Source organism: Pyxicephalus adspersus, chromosome Z, assembly GCF_032062135.1.
Source record: "Pyxicephalus adspersus chromosome Z, UCB_Pads_2.0, whole genome shotgun sequence".
NCBI classification, from domain to species: Eukaryota; Metazoa; Chordata; class Amphibia; order Anura; family Pyxicephalidae; genus Pyxicephalus; species Pyxicephalus adspersus.
The window spans coordinates 22499485-22519738 of record NC_092871.1 but is presented as its reverse complement, the minus strand read 5'-3'; the positions used below and the strand labels follow the sequence as shown (position 1 = coordinate 22519738).

Here is a 20254-nt window from a genome sequence, read left to right as displayed (position 1 = left end):
GCACTCATGTATGTATAGACATTAGTGCACATAAAGCAAAACGTGTATGTATGCATTTAGATGTGTGTACATATACATAGAAAAGAGAAATAGGCAAAGAGGGCTTTTTGGACCATATTACTTCACATTGCAAAGATTGCCTATTTTTTCCAATGATTTCGGATATCATGGGCTTGGCTACAAGCAAAATTCATGGAGGATATTGCTTCTGGTTAAAAGAAGGAATCCACCTTTATGTGCTTCCACTACCATGCTGAGGTGAGTAAGCCAATTATATATAGTGGGCCAAGATCTAAAATTCCATTCAAACCTGCAAAAACATCCTGAAGGGATGGAAAAGCAAGAAAATGTTTGGCACAAAGTGGATTTGGCCTTGGAAGTTTGATATACTAGTACTATTTGTTTTGTGTAAACACCTCAATAATGCATACACTCCACTATTTATCAGCATTAAGTTAAGCAACAACACAACATCTGTTCATTTCTAAGAGTGCCTGACCCTGCTTGTGAGCTTGGCAATCAATGAGCTTTGATGTTGTGCTTGGCACCTGGACCTCCTTCCATCACCATCAGGTGTGTTAGAATGAGTATGCAACTCAGCTGGACAACTAATTCACAACCAGTTTGGACAGCAAGTGGAAGTGTGCTTGTATACAATAGTGCTAAGATCAGGCAGCACAGCACAATGACAACAAACCTATAACACAACTACAAATGAACATTAGTGCAAATGTCAGACTATAAAAAAAAAAAAAAAGAAATAAAAACCTTGACAATTTATTCAGAAAAGTACTATGTACATAATACATTCAAATACCAATATGTGACAATGGGACAAACGCAAAGAGGGGGTTAAGTAGGAGTTTGGTGTGGAAACCATGCAGACATTTGTACTCAATACTTGTGGAAAAAATGACAACACGTTGCTGAAGAAACTGGCATTACAAACCAGGCACAAAAACATTGCAGCAACAAATGTAACTATAAATGAAGCAAGTTTGTGATTGAGTAGAATGTAACATAAAAAAGTAGCACTTACACAAAAAAACATCAAGCATTAAAGATTCAAACTTTCACTAGAACTCGGGCCCGACTCGCGGTAATAGAGCTTGCTGACCGGCGCGTACGTACGCGCGTCATTGAATGTCTTGTTTAAAGAGTATCCTGTGTATCACTCCAACTGAGAAGTAATTCCTCAGCATGGAGACACTCGTTTTCCGAAGGTTCTCATGAAAATGAGGAAGATTTCCTTCATTTACACAGAGAAAAACAATGATTTGATAGTTGTGAATGTTCTAGTCAGCCTCTCTAGCAGTCCTTTATGGAGCACAGCAGTATCTCTGACAGATTTTGCACCCTAGGGTTTTTAATACCATGTGGTATGCTTACATCATGAGAGCTTGATCCTGTTGCAAGGAGTCAAGAGACATTCAACTAGGGAAGGGGCAACCTTATAGACTTCATTTACAGGAGTATCTACAGAAGTGATCTGTAAATTACCAGTTGGGAGTCTTCCAAGATTTGTTAGGCTTTATAGGTTGGAGCTTCAGCCACCTTGGGGCTTCCATTTGGCAGGTGGCTCTTTCTAAAGAGTAACTTGGTTTCCGTGGCGTTGTTTGTTAGTTTCTTCCCTCTCTTTATATTATTGCTTGCTACATCCCATTTGTGCTGTCAGGAGGAGTGTCAAGATATGGTAAATTGTTGTCATACTTACCTGTAGACTTCCTTTCTTGTAAACTCCTCCTGACAGCATGTTTCCCACCCTTATCCTGTGGCAAGCTTGTTACAGAACACCTGCAGGGCAGAGGGAGGTTAGTTTTATTGCTTTGGTAAGGTGGTCCTATGAAGATCAAGGGCCAGAGCTAACCCATTATGTCATGCTGTCAGGAGGAGTTTACAGGTAAGAAAAATTACAGGTAAGTATGACAACAATTTTCTATAATCTATTATTTATTCCATTAAAAAAGGTTTTTGTACCTTTACCAATTTTTACATCTATGCTATAGGCCTGTTTATTTGGAAATACTCTTGTCATTACCTAAGGTATTAAATGATTTGGGGAAAAGACAGGCTTTGTTGGCAATATTGCTTTGCAAAAAGCGTTTAATTTTTAAAAAAATCTATAGATGAAAAGTAAAAAAAACAAAAATGTGTTTTCTTCCGTTTTGAAAAGTGGTATTTTTTTTCTTATGATCTGGAAAATGCAAAAAAAAAAGCTAATTAAGGCTGATTAGAGTTACTGAATGGTTAATGGGAAGTCTAATAAAAAAATTAGTTTATAATAAAAAAGTTATGGTATTTCACTTATTGGGCAGTGCAAGGATTCATGAATCTAAAAATGTATATACCTTATTACTTACTTATACAAGGTATACTTGGCAAAAATAGAAAAAAAAAAAAAACATTATTCTTTCCTGCAACATTGCTATTTTGAATGCTTTATTTTTATCATGCTTCATTCGTATTTTTTTTCTGGTGAATGAGGGAGGAGGAAGGAACACTTAAAACCCATTAAAACCCAGCGTTTCTTTGCTTTAAAAGTTATAAACCCATTTTACAAGGAGATATTTTTTTAGACTTTCCACACATATTGGCTGTTATGTTTAATATGTCTAAAACCGCACATAAAGACTTGTAGATTTCTTCATAAAACAATGATAGATCTTAGCGCTCTTACCTCTGGGAGCTTGCTTCCAGGAATGCTGGGAAAATCATGATGTTCCATGTGATAGCCAACATTGAAGGTCAGCAGGTTGAGTGGTCCATAGTATGAATAGGTTTCATAGCCTTTCAAAAACATATAGTGCTCAGCGATGAAGTGCCCGGATATGGGGTGCAGGCCCATTGATAGAATGGATCCAGCCAGTAAATACACAACGGGCTTCAGTCCCCACAGATGATATATCACCATATCGAAAGAAAATTGAACAACAGCATTTATGATCTCAAGCTGGGTGATGGGCTTAGGATTCACATAGAGAGGTCTTAGAACATAGAGTAATGGCTGAAGAATGATCCATATGACTTTGCGTGTTGGTGTACAGAAAAAATTCCCCTCAAAATCAGTGGGAATATCTACATCCAAACCATCTCCTCCCAGATACCGATGATGGTCGATATGGTACTTTTTGAAAGACGTTGAATACGGCATGGCAATGGGAAGATTAGCAAACATGGCAAAGAAACGGTTCCAACGGGCTGATTTGTTACCAAATGCCACATTGTGAGAAATGTCATGAATAGCAAGAGTCAGTGAATGGTTTATAACACCACCAAAGACATAGGACCAAAATATCAACCATTTCCAAGACAGATCACGGACAAGGTAACAGCACAGGATCTGGACAAGCACCATACAGCTTACAGTCCATTTAAGTTGAGGGTCGGGTCCCATTAAATTCTTGATTTGTGGATATTTAGCTAAAATAAAAAAAGACACATTTTATAAAATGGACAAATCACACAACATAATTTGGTATTAATAAAATAATGAAAAGTGTCAAAGCATTGAACTGAAGCAAGAAGTCAAATTACAGAATAAATTAAAATGTATATCATATTAAAAAGGAAAGTTTCAGCAGCCATTTATTAGCATTATCATTTCAAATAATTTCCAAATTTTTAAAGGGAGGTAAAAAATAAAATCTCAAAACAGAAAATACCAAACTGATCAGGTAACCTTGAATTTATTTTGCTCCTATTTATTGATCTGTTCTGCATAAAATGAATGTTTGCAATAACCTTTTGATGCTAAGAAATTACACAAACTTCATGAATGTAAAAAGCCCTAAGTTTAGGCTTTTCATTTAGATTTCTGAAGTTTGGTTTAGCAGTGAAGATTATGATTGAATCTTTTCACAAGCAAGGAATGCTGTCAGGTTACCATGTTCACTCAGAACTTAACTAGTTGTGAAGGTATTTGTTTATAGTTGCTGTTGGCCATAATTTCTAACTCTGCCCCTGTATGTGGAACAGGTTCTGGGAGTAGAAGAAGAAGATTTTTTTTTTTAGCCTGACAAAAAATTGTGTTGCACAACATGCTTATACAATCTAATTTCGTGTGTCCCTGTTCAAGTGGAAAATTTAGGTGTATCGGGTTTTTCCTGCTATTACTAAGATGCTAAACTGATTTACAGAAGTTTACACAACACAACCTAGAATATAAAGCACGACAGGTGCTGCAAAGGGTGGGGACATGAGAGGTATAAATTTATTCAGGATTAAAACCTAAAGAAGTTAACAGGGGTGTGCAATGTGCAGAAACTCATCAAATATTCCTGACTTCATTAATCAGATGAGAACAAAGTTGCATTTTTTTAGGACTTTTGGTTACTCCATTGTGCACATTTTTATTTCTACTATTTTTTTTAAATATTCCTGAACAGGTAGAGAACTGACAGTGCAGTCTCCATAGTTGTATACACCAGTGACTATAGAAACAATTCTATATTTCCAAATATTTGTACAGATGATTTGTTTAAATACCTTGAACATTTATCACTATACATCGTTTATTATGTTTAAACAGGTTATCTCTTTATCTGCTGTATAATTGCCACTGATATAATCTTACCATTTACCATTACCAAGCCGTTAGTTACTATTGGTTGTTGCTTCAAGGTAGTAAAAACTCAGCAGGAAAAGTTCTGATCCTGCCTGACATGCAGGATTTCATGAGCAAATGCTCTTGTCAAACAGAATCATGAAGCATAAAAATGGGTGACCTCTCTGACTGGGATGTCTCTAGTACAGATACCAAATCCATTGGCATAATAGATTGAAGAGCTTTCCGGTAAATTCTGCTGTTGTTTGGTGCATGCCCTCTTACCATTCTGTCATATCTATTCATTAAAAATGAGGGGCACCAGAACACCCAAATGGGTGCTCATTTAAATATGAAAGAATGTAAGTGTTACATATTTGATTATAATACAATGGTGGTCAAGTCACAATAGAAGCTAGTAGAAATCAAAGAGAAGATAGCGGTAGATCCTTGAGATTTAGAGATAAGGTTTCCTATATCTGGCCACCAATGTCTAATTACTATACTCACCATCTGCCCACCAAAAGTTTCCTTTTACTACCTAATAAAACAATATTATTGTACTTATATGAAAGCACTATTTCAGGTATTTTTCCACCCATCATTTGGCAGTCAATAATTAACTTTGGAAAGAGGAAACTATCTTTATAGCCAATATTGCTACGTGTGCTAATAATTATCAGGACATAACCTCCTGGACACAAATCACGTGGAAAAGGTATCTGTTCATTATCTCATTCCATGGAACAAGGACACTGAAATGAGGATTACCGTATAATGTTTTCTGCCAAATGGTAATAGATGTCCGTATATTTCCTCCCCCAGCAATAAACACTACTGCATCCTGCAACCTGTTGTCTGATCCATAAAAGTAAGGATTATTTCAAGATAAAATTTAGACAATAGTAAATACATGTATGGCCACCTGTTGAATCGCTTCTCTAAGTGTTGGATGGAAAATGCATTATTCTTTAAGTGATATAGGTGATTGGCAGCTGTCCATACAGCACATATCCGTAAGATTTGACCATTGCCAAATATTTTGAAGACTGCATCACCCTCAAGGATGGGAATTTAAGACAGCACAAAACTGTAGGTAATATTAAGACAGAAATAAATGGCTTCATCTCCTCTTTCTGAAAATTCTTTCTTTAGTTTCCTAGTCACTGACCCAAAGCAAGTATGCAGCAGAGTGGAATAAAGTGAACTTCATTTTTTTAGCATTAGCATGATACAATGCCTAAAATGCCTCCAGTGCAAGGGTAAAGTGACACTTTAAATCTGAAAAATGTGACACACTCCCTCAGATAAAAGGTAAGTTCATTCATTCAGTACCCTTCTTACCTAACTGCAAGTGTCACTGGAATATAAATTTCCCCCTAGATAATGAGATAATGAAGGGTGTGGACAAAGGTGGAAACATTGGATGTCTTCTTGCAAGGGACTTTTCTTTTTTACGTATTTAATTACCCAGCCAATATAGCTAAACTTCATATTCACAAATGTATTTATGTAAACACTGGAAATCTGATGTAATTTCTCCTATTGCTTAGGCTGCGTATACACGTCAGATGATTCTCGTCCCATAATCGGCACAGGGCTGAGAATCTGGCTTGTTAACAGTGCTTGTCGACCACCCTGGCGGATCCACGGATGACAGCTGTGGAACGATTGTAATGAAAGTGAAGGGGAGAGAGCACAGCAGGGTGCCACTCCGTCGTTCTCCCCTTCCCCTCTCTATATAGCACAACAGTGCTGTATGTACATTGCTTGTTCATGCATTGTCCAGTCTTTTGTCATTGGAAAGGATCATGGAAAATCTTTCTAACAGCAATTATTGCACACATGTCAGCAGTCTTAGGCCACCTTTACAGCAAATGTCCTAAAGCCTGGAACAACCTGGACAAAGTCATTGCAAAGGATTTGTGCAGAATGGCCATCAAGGAAAGCTTGGCACCTGCTGATATTATTAATAACCCATATAATGTTATTTCTCATGTAGAATCCCCATGTGTACCTGTCCCTATGTGTGTCTCTCTAATACCCATGTGTGCCTACCCAGTCCCCATGTGCATCTGATTTACATACAATGTCTGGGGTTTCTGTAGAAGCAGCTGATAATGCAGTAGTTGTACTGCAGACAAAAGCTGATGAAAAGATTTCCGTGTCTACTATGGACAACAAGAATGTAAAGTATTCTCCAGTTAAAACAGCAAATGGTGCTAAAGTTGGGTGTGTGGGGGGCAGTTTAACAGTGATGGCCGAGGGCACTGTAACCAACATGATGGAGTAAAATCCAGTAGAGGCAGAAGGGGAAGCGCTGGAGACTTTAAAATATAAAGCTTTGTCTGATTAGGAGAATCTTTATGTGATTAGGATGGTTGAATAAAGTTATTTATGTGTTATATCTTATGTATGACATATTGATGCCTGCGATACAGTTTATATTTATTTTTTATGATTTGCAAGATTTTATCAATAAAAAAATCAGAAGAGAGTCAAAACATAAATATATAATATATAATTCCTGCCTAGTAATTCTGTGGAAAAAATAATAACTTCTAATAATACCAATTACTAAAACTTCTGTACCATGTAGGAAATTTCATATACATGGCTGTAAATTTTGAGTTTTTTCACATAGCAATCTTTTGAATAGAACGTGTCAAGCTAGAAGTATGGGTGCTGCCATCTGAATTCAATCCTATCCTCACGGCTTATTGAGTCACCCAGGAACAAGAACACTGCTAGATAAGTGTTAGTACACCCAATACCTAACATACATGTTTTCAATTAGTGCCTTTCAAAGGACTAAATTGAGGATAAAAAACAAAGTGGAGGAACACATGCTGCCCAACCCTGCCTCTCCTTATGGCTGTTTTTTTGCATCATAATTTTTTTTTCTATACACCCTATTAGGTCATCACATACATCTGGGACAATACATGAAATTACTAGTTATGCAGTGCTTTTATGTAGTGCAGGGACCTTGACCTGTCATACAAAACATAATCCCTTACTATGTACATTCTTTACTACAAAGAGATGTTATCAGTCATGGTACAGACATCTGACAATTTGATCTGAAATGGACAGCAGATCCACCCTGATGGGTGATTCCCCCCTATTAAAAACCCAGAAAGGAGTTTGATTTAAGGAGGATTTAATTAGGTAAAGTTGCTGCAAAGTAGGGAGAATTTGACCATAGAGTGCTGGGATCACTGTATGTATGCAAAGTTTATTTGTGAAACAAAGATTGCACACATAATGTAAAAAAAACATAGTTACAAAACATATTTAAAAAAATGTGATTACACCCCACATAGTCTCATTTTAAAGGGAAACACTAAATTTCTTTGAATGCAAAAAAGACGTAACTGGGCTGGGTACATTTACTGTGGCCTGTTGGGCTGTATTTACCATAAAAGCACACTTGGACCAGAGTGTGGGGCAAAAGGTAAAGGGGGGTTGTACAAGTATTGTACATTGCAAAGGTCTGACAACATTAAGGTGTCATTCAGAATAAATAGCAATGCAGCACACCAACAAAGGGTACACACATTACTGTGCACTGTGATAGCATGCAGCGCCCCAAATCACAAGTGGGAATAAGACCTAGAATATACCACCTGGTATACATCTTTCCCTGTTTGCTTCTCTCCTCTGGCATTAACTGGACATTTGTAGGTAAAAATAGCAAATGCACTGCAGGAATAATGTGTGACTTGCAATATACCCCACCATAAATGTATCTTTCCTTTCATTATTTGAAAAAAATGGATGTTTATTTGTGCAGTAGCTGTGAATAAAATGCAGGCAGCACGCTTCATCTAACAGTACCTTCTAGCATTAGTTGTTGTTGAAATAACTGCATGGTACAAAGGGCAGAACCTATAAAAAAAGTATGTCATAATTCAGACACACCTAAAAGCTGTCTGAAGTGAAGAAAGTCCGGAGGTCTTTGCAGTGCAGGGGTTCTGGGCTAGATACCTATCAGCATTGCCATTTGGGGGAAGTGTGTATAGTTTCCCCATGTTTCCGCATGATTTTCTACAGATCAAAATTTAATATGTTAATTACCTTCCATTCAAACTGTCCTGGATGTGTGTAATTGTGTGTGTGTAAGGGCACTGGATTAAAAGCTTCCTACAGGGCACAGACTGATGTGAATAGTTCAATCTGTAAACCAGAAAATATTGGTACTTTCACCAAAAAAAAAAGTGAGTGTGTAAATATATATATATATATATATATATATATATATATAAAATTACAGCAATCCATCTTAGGCTGATCATACATTCAGAAATGTCTGGGTGATCAGCTACTCAATATCTCCCTAATATAAATCATTTACCTGGACTACCAACCAATAGAATTTCATTAGATTCTATATTTTATTTAATTTCACCTCTAATGTAATAACAAAAAACTTTTACAATGTAGCACACCAATGTGAAATAAAATGCTTTGTAACAACATGACAACCATCCTGTCCTTGTTGTTACCTTTCATAACCCTGACAACCAGCTGGTGACCATCACTGCTGTGTTTACACAGGCAGCTAATATACAGTATCTGTTTCCTATAGAATCTTTTTACAAAGCCATTGTTCTCTGGATGCCCATGAAAAGTCCTATTATATCAGCACTCCTTTAAATCACATACACTCGCTTACTTAATCAAATGAATAATCAAAAATACATTTAGGATTTAGATGTCCCTAGAAAATATCTCTCATATCTTCAATACAAGAACAACCTTAGCGATATAGTTTGCTTTGCATAATTAATTCTAGTATTTCATATTAGAAGTCATTTCCGTGTGGGTATAGGGAACTAAAATTTAAATTTTAAACCTTAGCAGGCTATGTTTCTTCTGAAATAAAACAAACCTACTTGTTCACAATCGTCCCAGCTCAAAAAAAGTCATTTTTTTTCCAAAGCTGCCACTAGCAGCCTAAAAAATAACTTAAACTTTTAACTATGCAGGGGAGAGGGCACTGATGGACCTTTACTTTAAGGGTCAGGCAAGAGATCCCTCAGCTGGACAAGTGCTGCTGGTAGCTAGAGGTGCTTGGATCAGAGTTCTGATCCAACATTAATAATTTCCACTCCTGTCATTGTGTACAGACAGTTCTGCAAGGGGATAGCCAAGGGCACCTGTCCTCGGTCTATCCCCTGCTGGTTTGGCTGAAAAAATGTAAATAATGAAGCCAAAGCTAATAACATCATTCTTTACTTTAGCTCAGCAAATCATGCAAAAGAACAACTGAGCTGATTGGTCATCCTGTGACTTCTTTTTGGCCTAATGAAGATGTTTTTTTCACTTATGTTGTGTCTTTAATTTAACTCTATAGATATTTCTGGGAATGGGAAAAGGACTGCTATGCATGCCTGTATTCATTCCCCAGGGTGCCCCAGATATCTAGGAAATCCCTTATCAAAGGCGGCTTCTAGATTTTATTAGGCTCTCCACCCGTAGCCCCCTACAAGACTAGAGTCACGTTGTAGGGATTAGACCCTCTCCCCCAAATGATGGTCCTTGCCACCGCTGTTGGCAGGCGCGGGTTTAAGTTTTGCTACACATTTTTCCCCCTTCCTTCTTGGGCAAACCCAATTCCATTAGACATTTTAGAGATGTGGAGGGGGGTCCTGCCCCCATCTTCTATCCAGGAAGGTCTCAAGCCAACTAAAGGGTCTGGATTTAAAAAAGAGTGGGGACTCTACACAGTTTGTTTTAGTCAATTGTTTTCTAATGAAAATAAATAACTACATCTTTTACCTCTCAATGACAGGCTGTCACTTTCACCCCAGCCCCATGTCACTTTAATTCATGTTATTTTTTTTTCATATATTATCTTATATGTAATTATATTGGCTTTTTTTTTACAGTTTTAAATGAAACTAGTGATGGGTGCATTTTGTGCCCAAGGTTTATATTTGAGTCAATGTACTTTTCCTTTTTACCTTTTATATTTGGATAAGATTATATTTGAGTATATACGGTATATATGTATCCCCAAAAATTTTGACATGGGGTTTTCACTGGAGATAATTCTTTCTTGAGCCTGTTTTCATGATATGTCCAGATTTGTGACAGGTTTACTTGAATGTACTTTGTGATACAGAGTGCAGGGATCCATGAGATTTGCATGCCATGTTAACTTCATTAACTTTTAGCAATTCCCAGTATGGTTTATGAAGCAACGACAACCATGAAATAATAATCCTATGTTTTCTACAGGGAGCTTCCCCAGTCCATGGAGACATGTCTTATTAAATAACAAGAAATTTTACCCTGAAAAGAGAAATACCAGGATCAAACGAGCCTGTCACTTTTAGCCTTTATTTGTGTTTTAAGGGAAGCTATAACTTTTTAAATAGTAGTGCATGAATAATTGAATAACATAATGTACATAATCCTATTAATCTGGGTTAAAGGTTTAACAATTTCCTTTATGCACAGTTTGTAAATGTACTAGTAGATAGCCGGTCATGCAGGGATTTCAGAAGGAATTAGATAAACAGGCTTAGAAAGCATTTACAGTAAAAAGATTTAGATGTGTTTTCAGATCCTGCTGTGTACCTTCCTGGACAAAGGTGATCTCTGTTTCATTTTATTCTACAAACAAAAAACTCCCTGTTTACTTTTGTTAGTGTTTGTTAGTGACAACAGTTGGTGTTCTGTTGGTATCAACCATTGTTTTTCAAATCTCCTGCATCCCCATTTTACACTCTGTGCTGCTGATACCACAGCAGAACTATATATATACCTATAAACAATACTGAGATAAACATTCGGGATCAGAAAAAGCTGGAAGAGAGGAAGATGGTGGTGCCCACAATGTAATGGAGAACCACCCCACCGTCCCATTCATCTACCTGATGTCAAATTACAGATCATTAGTTAGCTAGCGTTCCATCCATTGGCAGCTACAAGACATGGCAGTGATGTATTAACCGCCAGATGTAACTACAGCGTATAATATATAACATACTATTGGAAGTGTATTGAATGCTGAACATTCTTAAGCTGGTTTCAGGAGCACAAAGATGTAAAACAATGGGACAGATATATTTTTTTCTGTTGCCACAGTTACATTAAAGTAGATCTCCACCCTTCTAAGGCTTTCAAAAGGGAGAGAATCTACAAATATGTAACACGTGGCACAGTTATAGAAATGTCAAATTTAGGCTAGCTGTAAAAACAAGATGATTGTCATTTGATACAACTCCTTGCTAGGAACAACTTCTATCTGGGTAGTGCTTCTTATTTTGGCCATTGTATGTGGTGAACATGCTTGGTGAAGCACTATATGGCCAGTATACTTGGTAGACAATCATCTTAGGATTCACTGGACTCCCTGGATCCCATGTGCCCCATATGGTCATAATGTATGAACTTTTATTTGTGTCATTCCCTTGGGTATTCATTTCTGTGTCCATTTTTTGATGTTTCAGAATTGCTCACAAATGCATTGAGCAGCAAGCATTGAACAAGCAGCAAACATCTTGAATTTAATGATATTAATAGTATACGGCACCATTTCTTTCAAGAAAAAATGTTTTTTTGATCTATTTTATGTATTTGAATAAAAGGGTGCTTTGTTTTATTGTACACCTGCAACAATTGAATTTACACCTTAAAATTCCAATTTTTTCATTTTTTGTTCGATATTTTGTTCAGTATTATTTGGGAGACAGTACTATTTGGGGGTCTTAATTTGATTTGGGGGTCTGTTGATACAAATTATTTTGGACAGAGGGGGTCACAATCTGGACTACAGGTTACTACAGGTTAAAGTCAAATGCTTGAAAATGTATGTATATGGTCTGTCTTAGGTTAGTGTCTGACCACATCTGTTTCCTCCTTTGTCCGTTCACATCCGTCCGTTAAACATGCAGTCATGGGTATTCGTGTTTGTGGTCATACCTTCCATGACTCATCTCTCAGATCAGTGAGGCCTGGGGCGGAGAACAGAGTGAAATTAGTGGAATGGGGGGGGGGGGGGAGTTATTAGGGTGCTTGGAAGTGAGGTATAGAGGGAGAGATAAGAGGGGTGAAAAGGGGGAGAGATGGGAGAGGAGGGTCTTTTTTCACTGTGACGGAGCGAGGACAGGAAAGTTTCCCTTCCCCCCTTCCTGTTGAGGCGGGGAAAAAAAATGGTAGTAGACAGTTTTTTCAGTGGGCGGTGAGGTCCTCGAGGGAAGGTGTGGTATTGGACGGTTTTCAGTGGGGGTGAGGGTCTCATCTAAGGTATAAGACCCTCGGTAAGGTTGATGTTGGGAGTTGAGTACATTCGCTGGTGTAGGGCTGCGAGTGCTGCTGGTATCGTTCCTGAGCTTGAGGTTCGGCTGGGAGCATACATACCTCGGCGGTGCAGACCCTTTCGGGGAGTCATGATTTGCGGGACCTTCGAGGACCAGTAACCAGGGGTGTGTTTAACGTTTTACGCAAAGATGTTTTATTAATGTATTTATTTTAGTTATTTATAGTTATTTAAGATACTTTGGTAATTATTTGTTTGTATGTTTAATTTCATATTGTAATTTATGGTTAATTTTATAGTTATTTATAAAAGAGTTTTTAGTGTTATTTAAGTATTTGGTAATAAACGGCCCATTGGGCCATTTAACCAAGTGAAGGTGTCATTGTATGTTTTGGTAAAAGGGTGTGGGTGGGGGTGGGCACTAGATGCAGGAACTCAGCCCTATCACAGTCATGTGTCTGTATAAATGACCACCTTTAAAATTCTTTAGGGTAAACAATAACATATTTGCTCAAAATATACTGTGTTCTGCCTGATGTAGTTTCCCTTAACACATACAGGCTGCGCCAGAAAAGAACAATTTATCTAGATTGCCATGTTTATTTTAAAGGGATCGCTTAAATAAGAAAATTATTATAATTAGTTACATGATAACATTCCAAGACACGGTCTTCATAACAAAAGCTTCTATCACAGTAACTTTTATACTTTGTTTAAAAATGAATTACAATTCAGGCATTTTGTGTTACATTGCAAAAGAGTGAAGAAATCTGAAACCTCAAACCTTCAGAATGAAACCAAACACCTATATGTACTGTGTAAGAAATATTAGCTCTCAGCCAATTTAACCCAAACAAATTGTAGATCAGTCTTACTGTAAATATATCTTGGGCATACATGGGTGTTTATTATGTACAATAATGAATGCGCTCCTACTTATGAGGTCAGCTAACTAACTAATCAGAATCAGTTAGATTTATTGTGAAACTGAGATTCAGCTCTTTTTTGTGCCACTTTCTACAATGTTTTGACCCAAAGCCTAAAGAGTGTTTTTATGGTAAGGAAAGCTTTTCTGTGCTGTCTGTGTACCATTGAGTAAATGGCACTGCACCCTATGTCCCAGTGACAGAACAGGAAATGGAAATCTACGAAAGTAAGGGTAAATTTCCTATTAGGTAACAGCTGATAGGTGAAGAAGAACAAGCGTCTCCATTAGATTTCTCCTTGTGGGGACAGCTCTAAAATAAGAGGGGTGAACCTCTCTACTGAGGAATCACATACTGAAATAAAAACCCTTTCAAAAAGAAAGGTTTTACCAAGAGATACACTTCAAATATTTCCTACTGGTTCTGTAGTTTATTTGTAAGTTGCCCAAAACAATAACCAAAGCAGTAAAATAAACATCAGACACTATCCAAACTAGAAAAACAAACAAAAACAAAACAAAACACAGTCCATAAATAAAACAGGTCAAGTTACAATAGTAGGGAATTTCCTATGGTAACTGTAATGCAGTGCTGTAACTGTTATGTAAAGTTCCTTCCTTTTCAGCCTCCAAACACAGACTTATAGAAGTCAGCATTACTTGCAAACACACATATGCCTTACCCTGCACAGGTCGAAAACTCAAACGTTTGTGGTATGGTCAGGGAACCCTCCTGAGTCTTCCCTGACCAGCTTCAGGAGGCTAAACTGGTTTTCTAGTTTTTGGAGCTTTTAACACAACAGTACCTGACATACATGCACTTCATCGTATACCTTATCTATCAGATACTACAACACCCTATCACAATGAATTACCACATTTTCATTTATTTCACTGGTATATCACATGTCTATTGTAAATAGCAAAAAAAAATCAAATTGTAAATAGCAAAAACACAGAATACTCACCCAAAATCTCTTTCCGCCTGTCAGAGTGCGGTTGATCTGTATACACCCATTCAAAGTTATCCCTGACCACCTTGTTACCCATGGTGTATTCAGCCTGATGTAGATACGAGATTTAATGTTGTCACCTGTTGAATTAATAAAAAAAAAAAACACTGATTAGCATCAGTATGTACCCCAATAGCCTTATAAATCTACATAAGATCTTTTGGAGATATATATTAGAATAGTGATGTGTTTAGTTCTCAGGAGGGTTTGGCACTTTGGTTGGTTGGGCTGTGCACATATTAATGCTGCTACTCTAAACAGGACATAGGTCTACCCAAAACTGTAAAGTTGGGCAGAGTGAGCATTTACAGATTTTTGGTAACTTTATAGCCCTGGTGGGAATATAAAGCTAGCTATACACTTCCAATAAATATTGTTAGAAAACGAACGATTATGACCGATCAACGTTTATGCACAAATATACTTGAACAATCATATTGTGCACAATTCTGTACATGCTGTAATGGTATGATCCTTCAAAAATAATCCACCAAAAGTGTACACACATTGGATACAATCGTTTGAACGATGCAGGAAGTGACATGTAAAGGAGAAAGTGTATTGCAGAAACATGCACGATCACTGAACGACTGTACACACGATAGACAGTGAACAATCATTGGCCAATCAGATCCGCCGTGCCAGCTGTTCATTTCCAACGTCAAACCTCGTTCGTCGGCATCGTTGGTCACTTTTTTTAGAACGATTTTTGGCCAATCAGTCGTTCGCCTTTGTTTTCCAACGATAATTATTGGATGTGTGATCTGTTTGTTCTGTTACTTTCTGATAAAGAAACATTGAAACAATTCAACTTATCTACCTAAAAACAAGACCTTTTGCACAGTTATGTAACAGAGAAAAAATCGTTTCAGGCAGTAAAATAACTTGGTTTTGCAGAGTTTTCCATAAGCTTGCAAGGTCAGTTTTTCTGACCTAACAAGTTTATGTGAATGCGGAGGGGAGAGGCAAGGCCTTTGAATGACTGAAGCAGGTAAATCCTGCCAGACAAGCCATCCTGCTGCTGCTGCTACTTGCAAGAAACAACTTGCTAATAGGCAGCCTTTATGTTCCTGCCAAGTTGCTCCCTTGCTAGAAAAACTGGCAACATTCAGAAGCATTCCAGCAAGTAAACCTGGAAATACATTGTTTTGCCTATTCTCTTGCCAGCGATGATGCCAACAGCAGAACCATTACTCTGGCATGGCTCTCATAACCCCTTATTACCCAATTAACTGGCTGACAACAAATTTAAGCCTATTTTTGTACAAGTTCCGTAATAAAACGGAAGGGATCAGGCAGAGCTTTAAGCAAAAAACAGTACTAGCATTTCTGCAATGAAACATACTCACCTGCCTGATCCCTCCCTTAGATACCTGGCACATCCTAGCTTTAGCTGCCAGTACTAAATGAACTCCTGAATGCCTGCAAGAATAACATAATCCCTATCCAGCAATCACAACAAGGAAGATAAGAAGGAAGGAGATGGCGGTGTACATGATGAAATGATAACAGGTAATTATAAACAGGGTTTAGTTCCGCATTAGGTGGGTGAGATTAGTGCTGGAACCCAGACACTAATTACCCCTCAGGATCTCTTTTTTTCAGCCAAGTACATATTTAAAACTTCCAAACCTTGATAAAGGAGGAACCTTTGAACTCTTTCAAACATACTGTTTTTATGATATAAAATGTGTACTTTATATGTTTTGCCGATTCTGCTTTCCTCCTTGCTTACCCAGGATTCACTGATAGACTACTCTAAATTCATAATGTTGCTTGCTTATTATGTTCTAATACATTCATACTGATAAGAAACAACCTGGCTGTAATTAATAAAAACATATGGATTAGTTCAGAACATAGAAAAGTTCAGTTATACTATATATATTGTAGTTCTGAATCAAAAACAGACACCAACATTGTATTGTGGAACACGAAGATCTGAATTTACATATGACATTAAATACATTAAAAACATTTATCTTACTTTGACTTTGTTTTTACCTATGACAGATTTACATTAATGGGAAAGTATAATGTATTTTAATTATTGCAGGGTTTATCTCTTTGTGGTAATGCCTTTCTCATTTAAATATAGTTTGCTTTTATATAATTTTGAACTGTATTAAACATAAAGATTTGTAGATCAGCCACTAGAGAGCGTTCTCAGTGGCTTTGTGCCACCTATTGGAGTCCATATTTTCTATACTTGCACTGCAAAGCATAGCCTGCATATATAATTATACAAATCGTGTTGTCCTCATTTACATATATATTTACAGTAATACTGGGTATATAATTGTTAAGTATACATAGAGGCATAAGCTTATGATAAACGTTATCTCTTTTACATGTTCACACTTTTCATTTATTTTAAGAACATTGAAAGAGTTTACTGAGTAGTCTCTGAAAAAGTCCTTGACTTTGATAATCCTAATTATGAAATACTTGTTTTTAATTTCACTTATAATCTGTTTATTTTATCTTGGCTTTCTAAATTACTTAAAACCAAAGCAATCCTCTTTCTGATTTGCAAAAATTGCTAAACTGAAAAATGTAATATTGTTAAAACCAAATTCCCATCATGCAGTAAAACATATTCCAACTAAATGGAATAAAAGTATATAAAAAAGTGTATAATGGACATTACCTGTAATATATCCAAGTGCTGTGTCTCTAATCAGAGAGAAGAAGAGGGAGAGTGACAAGGTGTGTAGCAGTGTCACCAGAGAGGGAGGACCTGTCTCACCTATAGCCTTACAGGATACACCCCCTGTGTCAACAGAAAAACTCAACTAGAGATAAGATACCCCTGTGACTACAGGTAGAACCTGTTAGCCTTTTAATATCAGGATACTCCTTGGTACAATGTCTGCTCTGCAAACCGTCAACTGTTCAACCTGTTCAGTCACAAACTGTGTGGAATCCAATAGAAGCAATGCACTCTGTCATGCCATGGCTGCTTCCTTTTGTTGGTTTCTGTACACGACTGTGAACACGGAGACAAGAAAGTCTTGAATTAAGATTATCACTGAATAGTAATCAACTGCCCTGATTTTTTTTAGGAATGTTCCCACCAGTAAACGGTTTACTCTTGAAAGTTTTACTGTTTATAAACCATTTACTGGTTTTCCACAAAGATCACTCTTCTATTTTAAAATATGTTTGAATATTTGATTAAAAAGTGATTTGTTCTTTTCTAGCCTATGGCCCTTTGTTCTATTAACTGCAAAACTAGCAGATTGTGAAATGTACATATATCTAAACCCAAGAACACACTTTTTAGATATTGCAGTTTACCAATGCTTAAGTAAAAAACAAAATTCAGGTCAACTCGCCCAAAATGCAACATGCAAATATATTTTCTTGTGTCCATGCATTTTGTTTTTAATTGAAAATGGTAAAATGCATCTAAGTGCAGCTGATATGAGCAAGCCCTTAGCATTAAATATTAGTGATTATTCTCCTAATTTAGCCCCTACAGACTTAAACATATGTCACATTTTATTGATGTCTGTGTCCCAGAAGCAGAGAATCTCCTGTATACCTGAGTTGTGATCATAGCAAGAGGTGAGGGAAAATCTTCCTTTGGGGACAGTTGTTCCTGTGACAACTGTTTACAATCGGAACTTAAATTTTCTTTGGATTAATTTCCTCTCATTTCCTATTGCTTCCTCAAGACCAGGAGTGAAAGGGAATCTCTTCAGCTGGATACAGCAAGGAAATAACAAGATGTGGGTTTTAACCTGTACCTACACCAGTGGTCACCAACTTTTTTGGACCCACGGAGCACTAAATTTACTGGCTCAGGACCGTGCATGTGCGGGGATCCAGGTGTCACTCAAAGATGAAGAAACGTCCCCCAGAGTGACGTGATGATGCCAGAACCTGCGATTTTACAGCAAGATTTCAGACAAAATAGTGTGTTACAAATAGTTTTCTTTTTTTTAATGTAGTGAAATGGTGCTCACTTGATGAAACTGCATGTACACACATGGGTCCAGGACTCTCAACAAATCTGTTCTAAGGCCTCTGAATGCATTGTAGACACAGAGAAATATAGATGCATAGTTGGTTAAATGATTAACCCTCTTTTGTGTTTCAATAGAAGTTTTAAATCTGGAGTTTATCCCAAAGCCGCATACACTCGTGCAATAATAGTTGTTGGAAAGGATCTTTCACAATCCTTTCCAATGACTAGCACTGCACGATGCTTGATCAAGTGCTGTACATACAGCACCGTTCAGCTCTATGCAGAGGGGGGAGCGATGGAGCGGCACCCTGCTGTGCGATCTCCCCCTTCCCTTGCATTAGGATCGTTAGTCGTCCATGGATCCGTCAGAACGGTTGTTTGGACAATGGACGACTGACGCTGTACACACGCCAGATTCTCGCCTGATTATCGGGCGAGAACCATTGGACGTGTGTACGTAGCTTAAGTTTCAAAGCTCTATTGGAATATTACACAATCATCTTACAGCAATAGCTGCCCATGGGCCAAGCATGAAATTTAGCTGTGCATATTGTACTATACAATCTTTAAGAGTTACATGAAGCCAGAATACAGCTGAATCCAACTGGTCAGTAACCATGCAAACCTGCATTATAAGAATGCTAAAGCTTCAGAACAAGATCTTTACTCATAATTGAAGGTTGCCTGTGTTAAAAAAAAAGTTCTTGACTCTTTAACCCTAGTTTAAAATTCATGTACCATATTTTTTATCTTCTCCCCTAGCTGAATGTGGGACAACCTATCCTTGCTAAGTGGACAGGGGAAACTTTCAGTTGAATTTCATGCTGCTGGTAATATAGATTTCATATGAAAAGGGCTCCTATCACTGAAAGTGCCTCTTGTATCATTGTAGATAAAGTTAGGTGATGTAGCTCAGGGCAATTGGTCAGTCCTACAAGTATGGCTTGTGGACCAGATTTAGCATTGGTGATAAGCACATACACATCTCAGGGAACGCCCACCACCAGGGGACGCCCCCTGAAGTGAAATTCCTCCCCTTCGTATGCATTGCGGAGGAAAGGGATTTCCCTTCAGGGAGCCTTCCCTTTTTACCGCGGTGGAAGTATCAACGCCGGCCGCGGTAAATAGGGAAACCACTGCAAGGGGGCGGCTCCGGTGGTCCTAACGCACCCTGGCCGATCCGCCGGCAGCTCGCGGCTCTGGAGTCACAGGTTGCTAGACGGCATTAGGCCAGATCGGCCAGGGGGCATTAGGCTGGAACGAACTACTGGCTAGGCTGTATCTGGCCTAAATGCCGGAGTTTGCCGACCCCTGGTCTAGGTCAGCAAAAAAAGTTTTTATACTATTGTCAAGATTATAAAACCTGTCACTTAAATCTACCCTTAATTTTCTGTAATCTCTTAGGGCTCTATTTATAAAACAGGAAATATGACATACCCTTAACCACCTGAGCGTTACACTGAGGTCTAGATTTCTGTACCAAAAGTGATCCACTGTTTTTCATGAAATTTTTTTTTTAAATTGCAGA

At 37.7% G+C, this 20254-nt stretch overlaps 1 protein-coding gene across 2 annotated transcripts in view; it reads right to left on the bottom strand.

The window, feature by feature from the left end:
* The window catches only part of LOC140343315 (sphingolipid delta(4)-desaturase/C4-monooxygenase DES2-like), a 29621-nt gene extending 12075 nt beyond the window's left edge, over nt 1-17546 (bottom strand). The window contains exons 1-3 of one of the 2 annotated variants that reach the window (XM_072429944.1): nt 17404-17546; nt 14709-14833; nt 2678-3420 (exon numbers count right to left, since the gene is read on the bottom strand). In XM_072429944.1, coding sequence (XP_072286045.1) covers nt 2678-3420; nt 14709-14790 — 825 coding nt within the window. In that variant the 5' untranslated portion in view covers nt 14791-14833; nt 17404-17546. Of the gene's footprint in view, nt 1-2677; nt 3421-14708; nt 14834-16102; nt 16172-17403 lie in introns of those variants that run through there. The other variant, XM_072429945.1, reaches the window with a different exon arrangement.
* Between the last annotated feature and the right edge of the window lie 2708 nt (nt 17547-20254).